This window comes from Dreissena polymorpha, chromosome 8 (assembly GCF_020536995.1).
Source record: "Dreissena polymorpha isolate Duluth1 chromosome 8, UMN_Dpol_1.0, whole genome shotgun sequence".
NCBI lineage: Eukaryota > Metazoa > Mollusca > Bivalvia > Myida > Dreissenidae > Dreissena > Dreissena polymorpha.
The window spans coordinates 107,004,300-107,023,946 of NC_068362.1; the positions used below are offsets into that span (position 1 = coordinate 107,004,300).

The 19,647-nt window shown below is 35.4% G+C and overlaps 1 protein-coding gene and 2 long non-coding RNA genes across 3 annotated transcripts; 2 read left to right on the forward strand and 1 right to left on the reverse strand.

Moving 5' to 3' along the window:
- The first annotated feature begins 4,277 nt into the window (after positions 1 to 4,277).
- Positions 4,278 to 5,237, forward strand: LOC127840800 (KRAB-A domain-containing protein 2-like). Its single transcript, XM_052369208.1, has one exon. The coding sequence runs from the start codon at positions 4,278 to 4,280 to the stop codon at positions 5,235 to 5,237; it is 960 nt and encodes a 319-aa protein (XP_052225168.1).
- A 1,736-nt stretch (positions 5,238 to 6,973) lies between these two features.
- On the forward strand, positions 6,974 to 9,031 carry LOC127843231 (uncharacterized). Its single transcript, XR_008032148.1, has 4 exons — positions 6,974 to 7,110; positions 7,272 to 7,340; positions 8,029 to 8,124; positions 8,768 to 9,031. It is a non-coding gene; the product is annotated as an uncharacterized LOC127843231 (long non-coding RNA).
- A 504-nt stretch (positions 9,032 to 9,535) lies between these two features.
- Positions 9,536 to 16,418, reverse strand: LOC127843230 (uncharacterized). The gene is made up of 7 exons (XR_008032147.1): positions 16,380 to 16,418; positions 14,146 to 14,880; positions 13,447 to 13,550; positions 13,015 to 13,083; positions 12,500 to 12,596; positions 11,567 to 11,767; positions 9,536 to 10,830 (listed from the first exon to the last, which is right to left on the reverse strand). It is a non-coding gene; the product is annotated as an uncharacterized LOC127843230 (long non-coding RNA).
- Between the last annotated feature and the right edge of the window lie 3,229 nt (positions 16,419 to 19,647).

The window sequence follows — 19,647 nt, forward strand, 5'->3', positions numbered from 1 at the left end:
ACACGTACATAACTTGTTACTCAAACGTTATGGTTGTTATGTAAAATGCCATAGTTTAGGAGACAAGCAAGAAGTTGAATACTCATAAAATCCAATTTACGACATCTGGAAGAGAGAATGAACCAGCACATGACTTCATGATAGGATCAGGTTTTACTAACTTCTGTCGACTTGATTTTTTACCGTTTCTGAAAATCATTACAGATTAATAACAGCCTGAATAAGCACGAGTTCTTTCAAATGGTTAGTATTATACACCTTGCGTTCCTTTGACTATTTATTTACATAAAAGCGGCAGTAGATGGTCTTATTGTCCCTTTTGGAGTAATGCAGGCTCAAGATGAGTAAATATGTATCCTCGCTCACCAACGTTGTGGTGCTACGACGGGATCGTTATACTGTATTAAACAATTTGAACGTCTGCATCCCCTGAAGACAGAACAACATAGCATCCCATTTTAGTCAGAGTTGTGCTGATTAGAGCAATCATTTCGGCCTTGTTTCTGTCACGAGACAAAACGTCTTCCTTTTTAACATGAGCATTCTGTCTCTTTGCTGAAACTCACAATATGATTCACGTTTCCGGAGCGTTTTGTCTTTGTTATAATCACCGTCTTCGTAGACATCGAACCCCACTGTCGCTTGTCCGTAATGCCTTTCACTGCATCTACATAAGACTCGGCTATTGCGTTATACGAGTCGCCCTTCTCCATGGTTAACGATGCAGCGAAGTGCCACCATCATGCATCTGTTTCATGAATACAGTTCATCACAGCCTCACATGATGTGTCTACAGCATACTCTCAAAGTACCCGAGCGATCTGAGGCTTATCTGCTGTACAAAGTATGTTCTTCAAAGTAGGCAGCAGGATGGGAGCTCAGTTCATAAGACAATACGACTACAAGGGAAGGATCTTTATATTTTAACACGACCAGAAAACGCTGGAACAGAAGAGCATGATCAAAAGCACTGTCAAAAGCGATCTTAAAAGCCAAGCTATTCCAAAGAGATTTGGCTCTGCATTTTCTCGTGAATTTATAACCAAAGACCGACTTTCCTATGATATCTCTTATGATCGTTTTCCCAACCGCCTCAATTGAATGAACTTTCACATGTGACCCAGCCACTTTCCCTTTAACCATGTTTCTGAGAGTACGGTCAGCTGTGTATGGTGATCAGGTTGTAATCTGAGTCTACATTTTCTCTAGATCAGAAGAATCCCCTTTGATGCACGCTTCAGTTGAGTCTTTGTGTTGTGGACTTGTAGTATAGGTCAGGTCTGTGAAATCCTGCATCGCACTGTTGTGCTCGGATGTTGCAGATAGGGTTCGAGGGGTTTGCATTTCCTCAGTCATTCCACTGCCGCGAGTTAGACCACATGTGCTCTATAAAAACATCATCAATGTTTTCTCAATAACAAGATCAAGTCCTAGCCCAGCCCAGCACAGATGGCTCCTACAAACAACGTGAAAACCAATACCGAACTTTCGATAAACGTCCGGGTGCGTTTCCTCTAGGTTGCTTGCTGCAGATATATGAAGTAATACGCAGATTGCAGGTAAAGAATCCAGCAGTGGCAAAGATATATAGCAAATTGGGCACTGCCTAATGCATCAACCAATACCCAGTACGATATGGTTTAATCACCACCCTTGAATTGTTAATCATAAGCTAATAATTCAGCCATACTATGCTTGTCTTTGAGGTCTGGGCAATTTCATGTTTCTATTTCTCTGCAGCCCTCTCGAGTTTGATTAAAATCGCATAACATATCATCTGCTAAAGTCGTTTTGCCCCTCAAAAGGGAAGAGTACAAATCCTTGGCATGATCAAGCAGCATCTGAATGTCTGGATCTTCCTTGGTCATTTCAGCTGAAAGATTGCTGTATATGCACTTTTCAACAAGAAGATGGTCCCGTGAAGGCCTCTTGACAGCTTTTCGTGTCACAATGTGCACAATTGCATTACTCAATAGAGAGCCTCAATTGTGTTTTTGAGAGCGGTTTCTTCCACGAGGGATCCTTTGCCCAACCCGCCCGCAAATTCATACGTTTATGAAACATCCCAAATTCTGAACAACATTTTCAACTATTTTGTGGCGCATCAATGATTATTTCCAATACAAGGGTTGGTCAAACGTTACAATGGTGTGAAGGTTGTGGCAAGGTTGCAAACTAAGACTTATGTTGACAGAATGCACGCTTTGTTCCCATTGTACATATTAATCATAGGCAAGAATTTGACTGACAACAGCCCAGGGTACTGGCTTTGCTGATGCAAGATACGCATCATTCCCTGCCAATTCAGTGTTGCCTGAAGCTGAAAAATATCGATCTTCTTGTCAAAATCCAGAAATTGCGGCAGTTCCAAACTATGGCGTTTCACATAACAAGCATCACGTCAAAAGTAATCGACTTGCGGTCCTTTGTATTGTGTCATTGGACGCCATGTGAGATTTCTGTGTAACAAAATAAACTTAAACTATGTCTGACAATCGAAATGTGTTCTTTACCCCTCGAAACCACGGTATAGACAACACAATCATCTAATCTGAGTGGATAGTTACATAGTTATGATCATTAATAGGTTTTGATGGCCATCTTGGCGGCCTTTTTGGGTGCCATGTTGGATTTGTGTGTAATATAGTTAACTTATACAATGTCTGATAATCTTTATGTGTTCTTTGCCCCTTGAAACCTATTTATATCCACCAAAATAATCAAATTTGAGTGGATATTTACATAGTTATGATCATTAATAGGTTTTGGCGGCCATCTTGGCGGCCATTTTAGACGCCATGTTGAATTTGTGTGTACTATTGTTAACGTAAACAATGTCTGATGATCTGTGTGTGTTCTTTGTCCCTTGAAACGTATGAATAGACACAAAATCCATTAAAGTTGAGTGGATAGTTACATAGTTATGATCATTAATAGGATTTGGTGGGTATCTTGGCGGACATTTTGGACGCCATTTTGGATTTGGGTGTAATATAATAAACTTATACAATGTATGATGATCCAAATGTGTACTTTGCCTCTTGAAACCCATACAAAGCCATCAAAATTATCAAGTTTGAGTGGATATTTACAAAGTTATGACCATTTATAGGTTTTTGCGGCCATCTTGGCGGCCATTTTCGACGCCATGTTGGACTTGTGAGTACTATTGTACACTTAAACAATGTCTGATGATCTTTATGTGTTTTTTGCCCCTTCAAACTTAGGAATACACACAAAATTCATCAAATTTGATTGAATAGTTATATAGTTGTGATCATTAATAGGTATTGGCGACCATCTTGAAAAAAAAACTTTCCGGAGGTCCGATTGTGTTAAAATTTTAATATGTTTTATAGAAGCTTCTACCCTACCAGGTTCAGTTAAAATAAATTTTGTAGATTTTTTTTGGTAGTTGAAGGTATTTTTTTTTCTTTGATATATTGACCCTACTATTTTGGAGGCTCGCTAGTTTTTAGGAACTTTTCCAGCAATCTCATTAATATTCATAGGTATGCAAATGTACTAATTTGCATATTTAAGGGCAGATCATACTAGGTTATAATCATAATCTTCATTTTAACACCAAACTTTTTTCTTGAACTAATTTTGAAGAAATATTTGAGAATTATACTAGCTAAACTAGCTATTTAGTCAAAGCCTGACGGTTGCCATAGAAACAGCTCAACAATAACTTATAGCTGCCCAACTGAGATTGTTATCACTCATTTTGTTTCTTTATATTGAGAATACAATCAAGTAAGATAGGTGTTGTTTTGCCCCCCTGAGTGGTACACCCCAACCCATCTGGCTGATAGACTACTTGAAAAATAATATTCTTCTTTCCACAAAGATCTATAAATAAACATGCTTATTTATAGATATTTCTTCGAACTGATATTGGTAACAAATTATTAAAGTGATATTATGGGCATCTAACAGTTTATAGGTGTCTATCGCAACCGTTGTTTATTTTTGGTGTTTTCACTTCATATACACTTATATTTGTTAATGCAGCATCGACATACTAAAACAATATCTTGGAAAGAGAAAAAGAATGTTTACATTCGCTTGTAGATGACAAACCCAGGATGTATCAGTAATTTTTTTATAAATTTGTTCGGATTATTTTGAAAGTTATAAAATAACAACCATAACTTCCGTCTGAGAAAGACCAGTTCAGTAAAAATTTAACCAATAATAGGATCATATTTCCTCTAAAGGTAATTTTCAATATGCGCACAGTAAGCAATGACACTTATAACGCATTTGTTCAAATGGTCAAGGAAAAGTACAAAAAGGCGGTAAGAGACCGAACACGGGCAGAGAAGAATGCAGCAGTGCTATTCTGGCGAAATAGAGACAAGTTTAAAGTCAGAAACGGAAAAAGTATACTTTTCCATGACAAGAAGCGTTTAGTTATTCAGGAATGTATGGCAGACATGATCCGTAAAAAGCAATTGAAGTTTAAGGATAGTGGGGCTCGTTCGCTAGCATATGACATGAAGCAAAAGCTATCTGGTATAAGCGAACGGAAAGTAAGGACAGTTCTTGACCAAAGCGAAATGCACGGCAACCTGAATTGTAAATTTACAAATAAAGCTCCCATGAAGTTTGTTGAAGCAAATTATATATTCGAGAGGGTCAAGATAGATCTGGTCAAAATGTCAGATGTTGAGTTTGAAAACAGGAGGTTCCGATACAACTTGACTCTGGTAGACGTATTTTCCAGGTACCTTTTCTGTCGACCTCTCGAAAATAAGTCTTCAAACTGTGTTTCAAAAGCTTTAAAGGATGTTTTTGGAGAGCACGATTGGCCGAAAATCGTACAATGTGACAACGGCTCGGAGTTCCTAGGTGAAGTTGATAGGCTGTTAAAGAATAAGAATGTGAAAGTTATAAAGAGTCGGCCATATCATCCTCAGAGCCAAGGCAAAGTAGAACGTCAGAACAGGATTCTACGACAAAAGATAATGTATGAGATGTGCAGGTGTCGGCGTAGGGGCTTTAACTGGGTAGAATGTCTTCAAGATATAGTTAACAGCATAATCAAACAACCAAAAGAGGTTCTTTCATACCAGACTCTTTTTGCCGTGTATTTTGGGCGGGGGTATGAAAAATCAGCTGATGAAACAAGGAAAAATGCTAAACGCGCTTCAATTAAATGTAACAAGCGGCTGAATGAATCTCAAATGAAAGGGCGGCCGTGCACTGTTTATGAGAAATCGGGCGACTAGAATTGCCGCTTATCATTGACGATAATTCAACACTTAAGTCAACATTGTTTACATTTTATCCCTGTTTAAATCGATTGGGTAACATGTAGCTAGTTTCAGATAACGCTGATCAATACTAGACTGGGCGAGCCCCTAGCTTTCACTAGGTGATTAACTGCCCAGATTAGAGAATGAGTAGTAAGAATGTTTACAGATACACTTGTTAAATGTTTAAATCGTTTGTGTGATAATAAAATATTGACACGTAAACAGGGATATTTGTTCCGATAAAATTTTCGTTAAACGTTTTCGAACGTACGTCACTGAACATAAAGTCCACGCAACGTATCATTATTTTTATAACGCGTAAATACGTGCAAAAACAAAACTTACGTTAAGTTAGACAGTCATTAAAAAATACAGACTTAAATTGGCAAAATAAACCTCCGAAAACCCACATCGCATTTTAAAGAAGAATTGCAGTAGTAATATATATATATATATATATATATATATATATATATATATATATATATATATATATATATATATATATATATTAAACTTGACGTTCTCGAAGGAAGTTAATCAGATAGAGCAGTTTTACTATACAAATTGTTGAAAAAAAACACCCTCAAATTTCAGATCGAGTTCATGAGCTCATGGACAAACTAGTAATTCATATTCAAGACCAATAGTCGCCGTGTAAACAGGCGCTAAGTCAACATTCACAAATCTCCGATAAGAACTTAGAATCCATAATAAATCATCCCGTTTAGCTACTTAAACATTTCAAAGAGGTCGTGAAACAATAAAACCCCTCCTGTCGCGCTCGTTGAGTATCGGTTGTTTACTGATAAGGCATGTCTTTGTTTCAACTTCCTGTGCGTATATCGTGTACATCACACCTGTCGACGGGTATTTACCTTCGACGTTCGTTTTCTCTACTAACATTAGTATTTAAGAACAAATTTAATAAATGCCAATGCTTATTTGGCGATGCTCGTAAGGTAACATTAACATTAATATCATAAATGATGTAAACAAGTGTCACCCAATCTTTACTTCCATTTCAAACGACATGTATATACGAGTGTTAAAAGTTTGGCAATGGTCAAGTTGTTAACAATGAACGTGCATGACAATAAGTAATATGTTTATTTTTTTATTCAATCAACAATTTGATGGTATGAAATCTATATGTAAATGCCACTTAGCATAAATACGAATAGTGCATAGATTTATGACGCGTAAACATATTAAAGGGACTGTCCAATGGATTATGGTTTTAACAAAACATAAAATTATTGTTTTAGATATTAAAAACGATTATCGCTTTTGATTTAAGGATATAAAAACTCAAAGCAGACTAAAGGAAGTATAACACAAACCATCACATAAGCCCAAGCGGCTGGAAATTCCATATTATATTTCAAAAACGCCGCTCGACGTTTTTGACCTAAATATAAATGTAGCTGAAAATCAGCTGACAAGTCACGTGGTACATGTACCGTCATTTATTTTTGGCATAGAAATTACATTATTTCTAAAGAAAGAGATTTAGCTTGTTGAGCAAATAATTATTTTTCATTGAATATTTTTGATCAACCAATAAAATATACTTCATATTTAAATCAATATTTTTATTGGAAAATCGCTTTTCACAAATACGAATATGCGGTCGAAAACTGAAAGCCATCAGAATTCAAGATGGTTCAGACAAAAACAAGTGATAGCGCTAAGAAAAGACTAAAAAAACAAAAGATGCAAGGTACAGGTGTTATAAAAGGGAAAGGATACTAGACATTGGTATTCAGTGTGTTCGATGGAGAAGAGTTAAAGAAGCTACTGGGATTGAAAAGGACGAGAAAATGATGGAAATATTGATCGATGCGTAAGTCTTCTTCATTTTCAGTTTGTGTGTCAAAGCAACTTTTCTATAAATTCCCGTTATTATTTTGCTACATAATGAACACGATTTGACTTAAACACACACACAAACCCTTTAAGTATAAAAGATTTGTTTTAGAAATGAAATATGCTTTTAAATTTCAGAACTACTTCTGAACTCGAGAGCTTCAACAATCATCTTTTGATGTATGTTCCAAAGCGAAATGCTTTCAGGTAAATAAAAAGTTCCATGTGTAAAGTGTTTCTTTTTTATTTCATGAACACTTGCTCATTGAACAAATGAATTTATGCTCTTTCTTTTTGAGAATTTACATTTTAATAATGTAAAAATGATGTTCCCTTTGTGATAAGTCTCGTAATAAACTGCCTGAATGACTAAAATATGAATATTTTTAGCTCGGCTGTTTTCAGAGACAACCTGAAATATTGTCATAGCCAGCTCGTTGTTGTGTTGTCCGCCTGCATCGTGCTAAAACTTTGACATTTTGCTCTACAATCAAAGTGCTTCCACCTACAACTTTGAAACTTCATATGTAGATGCTCCTTGATGAGTTCTACACGCCACACCGATTTTTGGGTCACTAGGTCAATGTCACTGTGGTCTCTAAAAAAAAAAAAATCTGACAAGCTTTCAAAGTCAAGCATGGCACCCATTATGCGGTGCTCTTGTTTCATCATGTGATAGATAAATTATTTGTGAAAAGGATTTTTGTATTTGTTCACAGGATGTTTAAACAACTAGTAGTAAATCAAGAAATGAATTCTGATTATGAATATGTCAAGTCATTGATGTTGCATTAGTTCATATCTAGTGTAACATCATCAAAGTCCTAAAGGCAGATTTTCACATGAGTTGCGTTATATTTTCGGAGTTTCATTTCTAAAATCTTTTTTTTTCCAGCTATGCTGTTTATAGATGCAGGTGTCAGTTAGCAGCAATAGATTATTCAAAACACTTGAATCGTCCTGTTTTGTTGGACAAAGAAGGAAATTAGAGGTATTTATATTATTGTTTTTGCCCTGTATGTTTGTTTGTTTGTGTGTTTGTTTGCGTCAAACTTTAAAATTTTGCCATAACTTTTGCAATATTGAAGATAGTAACTTCATATTTGGCATGCATGTGTATTTCATGGAGCTGCACATTTTGAGTGGTGAAAGGTCAAGGTCAAGATCATCCTTCAAGGTCAAAGGTAAAAAAAAACAAATTCAAGAGAAGTAATAAGCTTTAAAGAGTTCATCTGAACCTGTCAAATGATAAAAAAAAATCAAAGTGGCGCAGTAGGGGAGATAGTGTTTGTCAGAAACACATTTCCTGTTTTTATTAAATTTTGAATTGTAAGGATTAATTTACAGATTTATGTTTACTTATTGAAAGTTTTTATTATTAACAATTCAACTGAATTTACAAACATGATGTTTTTAAGCTCAAATTTGACACATTCATGTGATATGAATAATAAGTATACATTTTGCAAACAATGCTCCTGGTATAAAATAACTACTGTAGCATGGTATGCACTGAATCAGTAAATTTATATTATGGCATATATATAGTCTATAGATCTTAATTCTCGGTTTTCATTTAGCAATTGTCATTTCATTTTTCCAAACATCATGTCAGTTATAAAACAATCTTTCAGGGGAAAGAGTGCACTCAAAAGCTGCTGGTAATTGGAGCACAAGACCTATGAAAAAACCCAAGGAGTATACATACATAACCGGTTTGATCACCGAAGTTACAAACGAATTCACCATAGGCAAGAAAAGAATAAGTGGCAAATGTGAACAGCTGTCTGAAGACCCCAAAAGGTCAACTATAGCCCCTGTCACCCCTCCACCTACATCGATATTTAGTGATCAGCATGTCTCTCTAGATTGAGAAAAGCGAAAAAAATGAATTGTTGCACAAGACGTGTTTGATATTCATTTGAAGTTGACGCAGAAGTTATCTTTGTTAGATAACTATTAAGTTTCACATCTTTAGTGTTAATATAATTTTAAAAGTGTTTTGAAAATGTACAATCTTACATTATGTTATAAATAATGAATGCTCTTGGTTGTACAATGCAATGACATTTTTCAGGAAGTTTTAATATTGAATTTAGCATAAAATATATTTTTTTTATTTTTAATATATTTTGTGCGATTTTTATCAATACATTTTTACACATATAAAGAACACAATATTTCTTACAAAAACTTTCGTTTTTTGTTTGATTATCGATACGTGTTTTTCATTGTCTTCTTTATAGCCTGTATTTAATAAACCATTGTAGTCAATGTCTCTAAGCCTCTTATAATTGACCTTGAGAGTAGTTTCTTCTTTAATTATCGATACTATGAGCACATTGTGCTCAGGTGAGCTAAAAAGTGTAAAAATCAAACTATTAAGTTCAAACAAGAAAATAAAATAAGTATACAAGAAATGAATTTTGATATTCAATTAGTTTATTTACATAGTATTCTTAAGAAATATGTCATTGCTTCTTTTATTTCTTTCATCTTACAATCCAGAGTACTCATGGCATTTCATTCAAATGACACCAAAGTAAGCAACCAAATGTAAAAACTGCTGTGCAAGTTTTAATAATAAACTAGCACATTTCACACAAATTGGTATTTCAAAACAAAATGCATAGAACTGAAAAATTCAAATGATTAAGCATAATTCAAATGATTTGCATAAATATAAATGTTTCAAAAAAGGAGCCAGAACAAAAAATAATCAAAACTAAGAAAGTTCTATGTCTGATAAATGAAAAAGAATAGCAACTAGGCTGTTTGTAAAACATGCATGCCCCCATATGGGCTGTCAGTTGTAGTTGCAGCCATTGTGTGAATACGTTTTTTTGCCGGGTCATCTGTCAGTCATGATCAATCTATCCATGAAGTTTCATGATCCTTGGCCTAATTATTCTTGAGTTATCATCAGGAAACCATTTTACTATTTCGAGTCACTGTGAGCTTGACCTAGTGACCTGAAAATCAATAGGGGTCATCTGCCAGTCATTATCAATGTACCTATGAAGTTGCATGATCCTAGGCGTAAGCATTCTAGAGATATCATCCGGAAACCATTTTATTGTTTCGAGTCATTGTGACCTTGACCTAGTGACCTGAAAATCTAAAGAGGTCATCTGCCAGTTATGATCAATTTACCTATGAAGTTTCAAGATCCTAGGCGTAAGCATTCTTGAGTTATCATCTGGAAACCGTTTTACTGTTTCTAGTCACTGACCATTGACCTAGTGACCTGAAAGTCAATAGGGGTCATTTGCCAGTCATGATCAATGTACCTATGAAGTTTCATGATCCTAGGCCTTAACGTTCCTAAGTTATCAACTGGAAACCATCTGGTGGACGGACCGACATGTGCAAAACAATAAACCCCCTCTTCTTTGAAGGGGGGCATAAATATGCAAAATTGTTAGAACACTGGGCCTTCACCTGGTATGAAGCCTGTATACTGGCCTGAAAGACTAGGAAACTTCTCCCTTATTAATTTAACACAACATGCTGGGACAGTTCTTCTGTCTCCAGCAGTCAGTTTCCCATGCATTAAGATGGTAAATTGTCTGTATGCAGCATGTCTGAAAGATTTATTGACATCTTCAAGTGTCTCTGCATAAAAGGAAAACACATCTTGTCGATACTGCTGCTGACTGTAGAGGGTCATCCTTTCCAGCACCGATAGAGTCATCTCCTACAAAGAAATTATTGCAGATTTTACTATAAATTTCTTTCAAATGTAACTCCAATCAGCAGTCAGTGAGACAGCACACTAGACTATATGAGTGTCATCCCAGAGTAGCCTGTGCAGTCCACACAGGCTCATCAGGGGCAACACCTTCCGCTTTTATGACATTTTTCGTTAAAATGTCTCTTCTTAGCAAAAATCCAATTTAGGCGGAAAGTGTCGTCCCTGATTAGCCTGTACAGACTGCACAGGCTAAGCTGGGACAACACTTTACGCACATGCATTATGCCCAGTTTTCTAAGAACGCGACTCGTATACAGGGGTGGAAAGGTGTTGATGGTATCAATGCAATGGATCAATGGAGTACAAAATATTGAAATGGTATGCAAACTTAACAATTTTTAAGCAAAAAAAGAGTTCCTTTCTTTACTCATGTAAAAACATAAATTGTATTGAATAAAATAGCAAGATGAGAAACAACTACACAATGCCTTAGAACTAAGCATCTTTGTTGGCATTAGCTGAAATTCATTTTAATAAGCCAATAATGATTCAGTAAATGATTTTCCCACATGACAAAATTGCCTTTATAGCAGGATTAATTTTTAAGATGGGATATTTAATAGGTTTGCATGGTGGAACATTATTGACCCATTACTTAGTCCTTGTTATAAACCAATATGACGCTGCAAAACTTCAGATATTCAGTTACAGAAACTCATAATACATGAATCTTACTCACAGGTCTTTGACTTGAGCATAATTTTGGGACCATCCCACAGCAAACTCGATCTTCCACTCTCTCGTATTGTGGGCATCTGTGACAAGAGCACTACTCCGGACTGGACACAGGTCTTGTTCCTTTTTCTCTTTCCTTTTTGATAAAATTCTAGCAATATCTAAATTATTTCCTTTCGGTGACTGTAAGACTTTCAAATATTTCCTGAAATTACACAGTTAAACTCAGTACCAAATTCAAGAATCAGTATAACACAAAAGTAATCAATTAACCCTAAACATTAACTGATCTTCAGAGATTGGATATTAATAACTAGTGCATAACTGTTACTGAAATTCAATTATAAAATCCTCAGGGCAAAAATGTGACCACATGAAATAAACTTATGATTATTTCAGAATTTACCCTCAATTAAGTATTGACTTGTATTGTATAAAAATTTAAAAAACAGCACTAAATGATATTAAAGCAAATTCTAGTGAGTCGGTGCAAAAAAGCTTTGTTTTTGACAATGTTTAAATAAAAATCTACATTGCCACAGAAAATTTTAGGGAAGTGAACACAACAATAACTTGCAGTTTTTTTTTGTGAAAAAATAAGTCTCCCTCACAAAGTTCTTCATGAGCAAAATGGCCAGTTTTCTATTAAGAGTCTCAAACAAACTAGGTGTAAGGAGCAGAATTTATGGTGAACAAATAACTATTTGGCATATAACATTATTGGAAATAACTTCAGTGATACTGAAATTATACTTAATACAGTGCTACCTTTCCAAAGTAGCCCTTACTTGAGGGCAAGAATGGGGATACATAATGATCAAATGCTTGTTTAATTATGTATTGTTATTATTCCATCTACATGCATGCTTATTAATCTGTTATAAGCTTTAAACTAGAATTCTTCTGTCTTTATTTTCAACAAACACGAAAAACAAACCTTAGATTTTTTTTCTTTCTCTTCATGGACATAACAGCGCCCTTTCGCTTTCTTACTTCCTCTTTTCCTTTCCCTTTCATTTGGTTCTTAAATCATCCTAAAAAAGATTTAACATGACATGTTTGAAAAAAATACATGATTAAATTTCAATTAGCATGTCCAAACATATACAAAGTTGTAAGGTATGCATTTCAGGTATGTTGTTGTTTCAAGTTTATCTTACGAGTAACTTCATATCATATGGACTGCATAGAATGTGTTTACATATAATACTGTAAATGAATGAACGGACAAACGAAGGAGCAAAAAAAAAAGAAAGATGCATTTTAAACAGCACTGACACTTATGATTATGCATGAACTGACTTTTTAGGATTTAAAACAGCAATACCACTCTATTGATTATTCGACAAGAAACATTTTCAGTACTATGTATATATGTTTCTCTAAAACACAGAGAGGAAACAGTAAAATTATGATTTTATAAATAATTGTAATTCAAATTATTTAAGTTACCTCTCTCTCACTGAGTGGTTCTCCTTCAGACTCATCAGAACTTGAAGGAACAAAAGCCAGTACAGGTTCCTAAATATAAATAAACATCCAGGAGTTACATATTGCAATGCACCAAATGTAAATTGCCAAGTAATAAGATATAAATAAATTACACCTCATCAGAAAAAGATGTAGAAGTTTGGACTTCCAACTTTATCAGGTAGTGAAAGTTTGTTACAAGTGTGTATTTCCAAGAAAACCTTATAAAGATATGAAGTATTATTAGTGCAAAAATTCTGCTGTGATCATTTATAAAAGTGTTATGTTGAAATAAACAAAAATTTAATCTAAGCACCCACTTAGTTCCATGTGAAATGAGGTTAAATGTTAGAATGAGAAGTATAAAATATAACTCACTAACTGCACTTAATCATCAAATAAAAGCAATCTTACATTGTCAGACGTGCTATGGTGTTCCAGTGTCCCCTTAGTTGTTGTTGCTAATGTATCAACTTTCTGGCAGGACGTTTTCCTTTACCCTTCTGTAGACTTGAATCCTGAGTGTAACAAATAAAACATCATGCATTTGATAAAAACCAAGTAATGCAGAAAATCTAATAAATAAGAGCAAAAAGCGTAACCCTAAAATGAAAAAAAACATGATGTCAATGTCATGACCTAATCACATGAGTTATAGTGCATTTCTTGATTTACTACATGTTATTTGCAACCACAGCATACATCTACAGATTTCAGACCTAAATATTGTGAAGAAAAGCAAAAAGTCCTACAATACTAAGCCAAGGTTGCTGTTCAACTCTCAGGCCTTTACAATAATAGTTCTAACTTGTAAATCATAATGGGTTATAGTCAAACCTGCATTTATCAACACAGAGCGGACAAGGGTGATATTATTATTTCTTCTTAGTTCGGCTGGTCACAAATAGATATACATAATTCACTATACCCCTCCGGTTGACCAGGTGGGAGAATTTATCAAATAACTGGCATATAATTAAAATGTGTACACACAACAGCATTAAAATTAACTTACTGAATCTGTGTCCTGTAGTGTTTTTACGGTTAGCTCTTTGTGGGGTTCGTCAACAACTACAGCAATTACTAGCAACGACAAGATACTAAACTACTCACATGGGCATCAACTGGAATGCTCGTCAGGATGGCACCAATCGTCCTCGTCGTCTTCGAGGGAACTCGTCGGCTATACTCGTCGGCTATACTCGTCGACTCGGCGGGTGGACACTCGTCGGCTACGGCTCGTCTCGTCGGTTGCACGTCACAGAATGGAACTTATACATGTTCTTCTGGGAATACACCTCCAGGCAAATACGTACTTAAACACACAGTCACCGGCTTACATACACATATACTTCTGGGAATACACCTCCAGGGAAATGCGTGTCATTGACACAATCACAGGCAACTCACAGACTCACATACACAGTCACAGACTCACTTATATCTTCTGGGAATGGCCTTCCAGGTAAATACGTGTTGAACACACATAAAATACAATATAATACAATACACACAGGCTCACAGCTAGACACTGGCTAACATGCACAGGCTTAACCCTCTGGAACTACTATCGTACTCAGGGTTACACGCACAGGTTCACAGTTACAGGCTCACAGTTACAGACACATATATACAATACAATACCATATAAAATATACAGGCTCACAATTCCTCACACAATACTCACATTGGGACATAGGCACATAAACACATCTACTCACATCAACGTCCCGTGCACAAGAGACCGTACAAACTCGTGCTACCCAGCATGCACTATACTGATTTGTCGCTGGTTCCCAATCACGAGGTATGTGCGCATTTTGTAGACCGGGCACCGGCACAACAGTCCTGAAAATACAACAACATTCTCTTAGATGGCTGTCTCACGCGTTTACTTCTTCTCATCTCTCCCTCTGTTTTGGCCAAAATAAAAAAACATAAACACAAATACACTGACTTATTTCATATCGTTGAGTGACCGGAATCGACGCTGCCCCAATTCGACGCATTTTTTTTTTGCCTTTGTTTGATACATGAGCGACATCCGTTGACGTCATACAATAGCACATGGTACTCTACGCACAAATTACTATAGTTATTTTGTGTTATGTGGAAAATAGCGGGTTAAAAGGTAAGATATGGTTGATCGGTTTGCAATTGATGGATTTTTATGTACTTTACTTAATGCAAAACTTTTGAACACTTTACACCCAATTGTCTTTGTTAATAAGACCGTGGGATAATGCATCGGTTTCGTATGCAAAAGTTCACAATTTCATTCATAAGTCACGTGACTGCCATTTGACAAAAAATGGTATAAATAGATTTATTTTCACTATGAAAAAGGTGTACGCGTAATCTTTCATTTGAAGTCCGGATATGTTTTTCGTTATGCTGTAATACAATTTTAACTGAATGTAGCACGTGTTTATGTTGGTAATTGCATATTATGTTTATTACTAATTTTCATTTAATTAATTATAAGTGCAGGTTCCACAAAAGAACTACAGGTTGTATTCACATATCTTCCATAAACACAGCTTATGACAGGGTTGCTGACACAGGCCCCTATTAAAACCACTGCCATACAGTATGGCATCACACAATTAAAAATCTTAATTGATTTAATTAATTTCAGTTTCATATCACTTTGACAGCAATTACACATTTAAGTAGAACAACCATGAGTTATTATTTTATTTATTCAGTCTCCACAGGAGTGATATTTACATTGAAATCATATAACCAATCAGATGCGTCGTTTTAGGGCACTCTCAACAGATATGGCCGCCGTTACATATACTTGGGTCATTTCGTTTTTCAACGAATTTTTGTTGATAACACAATCGATTGAATTTAAAATGTGTAAATAAAAGGTGCATGTGTAATGAAATAACAAAATTTATTACATAAATCCCTATATTGAGCAACAAAACTTCAACAAACTGCTTGTATGCGTCGAAATTGGGCACTCGAGGATATTTGTGCTTTAGGATCTGGGTACGAATTTACTGTGGAAGAATCCACTGGCTTATATTAGCAAAATTTAAAAGTTAATGAAAAACGTACATTGCAAAATAAACTACACACAATTCAAAAGTCAAAACGAGAAAAACATAAAATCAAAATACGTTAAATTGATTCTCATGTTCATGCATTCGAGTCGTCTACTAAGTACTATCGTCTAATTTGTAACCCAGCGACATTTAGCATCGAATAGCAAGGTAAAGACCAACAAATGGCTACCATTCAACGGCAGATAAACTCATCTTGTTGAATTAAATAAAATCAGATCGGAATCTTAATAAATTATATTTTATTAAATCAATAAAACCATATTTTCTTACTGGTTCGCTCATTGTAGATTTCGAAGCCTCCGCCATTTTGTTTGTTTGTGTCTGAATCACGTGACACGAAGCGCGAAATACAAATAGAAAGGGATTTCCTAAGGTAGACGCAAACGATGTAATACCATTTGGCTGTTGCTCTTTAGTTTTGTAGTTTTTAGCAAAAGGTTGAGTTGAATATGGTTCAAATTAACGAATGTTATTAATTAATCTCAAAATAATAGCCTTCTAAATTCAGTAAACTAATCCATTGGACAGTCCCTTTAAATTAAAATAGCATAATTATTATCGGTGATAGTATGATAGACGAAACTGTTATTATTGCTTTCTTAAATAATAACATATGCATAAAAATCACAAAAGTTAGAAAACGGCATATGCTAATGTAGTTATTATTCAAATTTCAATATTTAAAAATGTTTAACGAATCGAGTTTTCGTATCTGTTATTCTGCATTTAAACAACTCCTTATCATTCTAGATAACGCTTGTCTTTAAAATCTTCGTGTAGAGCACCCATATACGCAACAAATCGTTGTTGTCTATTGGCCAATAAGCAACAGTTAATATAGGATGGGTCAGTTCTGCAATAACGAATGGCGAAAGAATATTCTTGCCATAATATAAATGATGTAAACGTATATTTGTGATACATAATATTGTCTTTCCTTGCATTGTTTTCCGATATTCATTTGTTTCTGTGGTTAAGTTGATTCAAATAAATTTATTATAACTATACACTTGGGTACTATATATTGTATCATTATTAGTTTGTTGCTGTACTGCGTTCCTCAAAATTCGACACTATTTGAAGCCGTATATCAAATTGAGCGGTTTTAAATAAAACGTGTATTAGTGCAAAAAAATACAATAATAAACATAATGTAAATGTATTGTATCGTGTTGTGTGTGGCTTCTCGTATTGAAGTTGAAGATGATTTAAAATCATTAGAAGAATACGAGATGCTGTTTATCAATTAGAATATATATTCAAGAACGAATATATCAGCAGCTACTACAACATAAGATATCATCTATAATTTTGAATAATATGTATAAAATCATATAATCATCATGTTAAAATTACAAATGTATTTGTCGCATTGTGTCTGATTTTCAATTGTGTGTTTAAATTTAAGCGATTGTTGTTGTGGTCGTTATCAATTATTATAAATAAAGTCGACGTGATCAGAATTCCCAATTTGGACACAGAATGAAAAATAACACATATCGCACATGGAAAACTCCAATACAATACCGTGTTATGTTTCCTACCTCTTGGCTTATGTATGTTAATAAAATGGTTTCTATATTTAACTTCTCGCTTGATCGAATCGACAAAGGCATTTAAAAATTCAAGTGATTACATACGTTCAAAGCAGATATAAATCAACCCATTGGTATGTGAAAATGCATACATTTACATTCTCGTTTTGCAAAACAGCTACACGCATGCAAATGACTGGTTAAGGTATAAGTATAAAACATACACCACTTTTAACATCTTATAACACTTTAATAAATAAAATTATTACCTAATGTTATTCTTCGTTTTAGATATGTATTTCTTGTCTGTTTATTACAAGCAGTAACTTTATTACAAGCAGCCTGAATATGGAATAAATCAAATTCAAATCGTATAGATCAATATACACAGTCGCACTTTTTCTTTTTTCACTCCACTAATCTTTCGCACACGTGAATCGTGTCGTAACTTAAATGAATGTTGATTAAATGACTGCACAAACTAAACATTAGCTAATACGCATTTGTTTGTATTAAGTGACATTCGCACAGAGCAGCTATCAAACTGGCAGAAAAAGTTGTATTCCCCTTTTCTACTGGAATGATTCAGTTTATGAGTTTATGCGTGTTGTTTGTTTATGTTAAAATGCATTTACAATAAACAATCATAAATGCAATTATGCCAAAATTCTCAAAAAAGGTAAATTCCATAACATCGTAAACACAAGATGTATTTCAACCTTGTTTAATTCAGAAGTCGTAACAAATTGCCGACCAAGGTTGCAATCCACATTGTGGGTAACAAATTGTCATTATTTGCCAAGATGTTTCTATTGTTTTTGCAGTTCGCTGGATTCTCCCAATAAGCATCAAGTATTGTAACCCAAACATCCGTTGTAGAGTCGTTTTGTCGGTACCGGAGTGCATGCCGGGAATGACTTCATAAGCATTCAAACAACAACAACAACTCAACATAATAAGTATAATGTTTGGTCAGAAAATAATTCATTTTATGACGCAATGGAATTTTGCTCAAGTTGACATTTGGGTTACTATCACGTTTCTCATGCTCGTGTATGGTATACGGGTACCTACGAGTACCGTAAGGCCATCGTGGTTACACATTAAAATCCAGCGAGCGACAATCATGCGAAAGTGCGATAGTACGATGGCGACAAAGCGATAGTAAGATGGCTACAACGCGATATAACGATGGCGACAATGCGATAGTACGATGGCGACAATGCGACAACGCGATAGTACGATGGCGACAATGCGATAGTGCGATGGCGACAGTGCGACAATACGATGGCAACAGTGCGAAGGTACGATGGCGACAATGCGATAGTGCGATAATACGATCACGACAGTGCGACAATATGATGGCGACAGTGCGATAGAACGATGGCGACAATGCGAGAGTGCGATAATACGATGACGACAGTGCGACAAAACAGTGGCGACGGTGCGATAGTACGGCGACAACAATGCGATAATTCGATGACGACAGTACGACAACGGGATAGTTCGATGGCGACAATGCGATAGTACGATGGTGACAATGCGATGATACGATGGCGACAGTACGATATGACTGTCGCATTGTCGCCATCGTACTATCGCGTTTTCGCAATGTCGCCATCGTTCTATCGCATTGTCGCCATAGTACTATCGCGTTGTCGCATTGTCGCCATCGTACAATCGCATTGTCGCCAGCGTACTATCGCATTGTCGCCATCGTAGTATTTCACTATCGCATTGTCGCCCTCTGGATTTTGATGTGTAACCACGATGACACTTACAGTATTCCGTTGGTACCTGAACAGTTAGTTGACAGATGCGGCCTTCGGGTAAGTCGTCAATGACAATCATCTTCTTGGTGGAAATCCGACCGGCTGAGTCTATTTGAAACAGTGACGAACACGGACCTTTTCGATGAAAAAAATGAATCGCAAAAGATTAGTAACACACATTAAGATGTACTTGTGTATGCATTTTATTAAAATGACTTATATAGTACCTTA

What these genes read in the sequence shown, in the direction of transcription:
- LOC127840800 (XM_052369208.1), top strand. Translation starts at nt 4,278, where the DNA reads ATGGTCAAGGAAAAGTACAAAAAGGCGGTAAGAGACCGAACACGGGCA.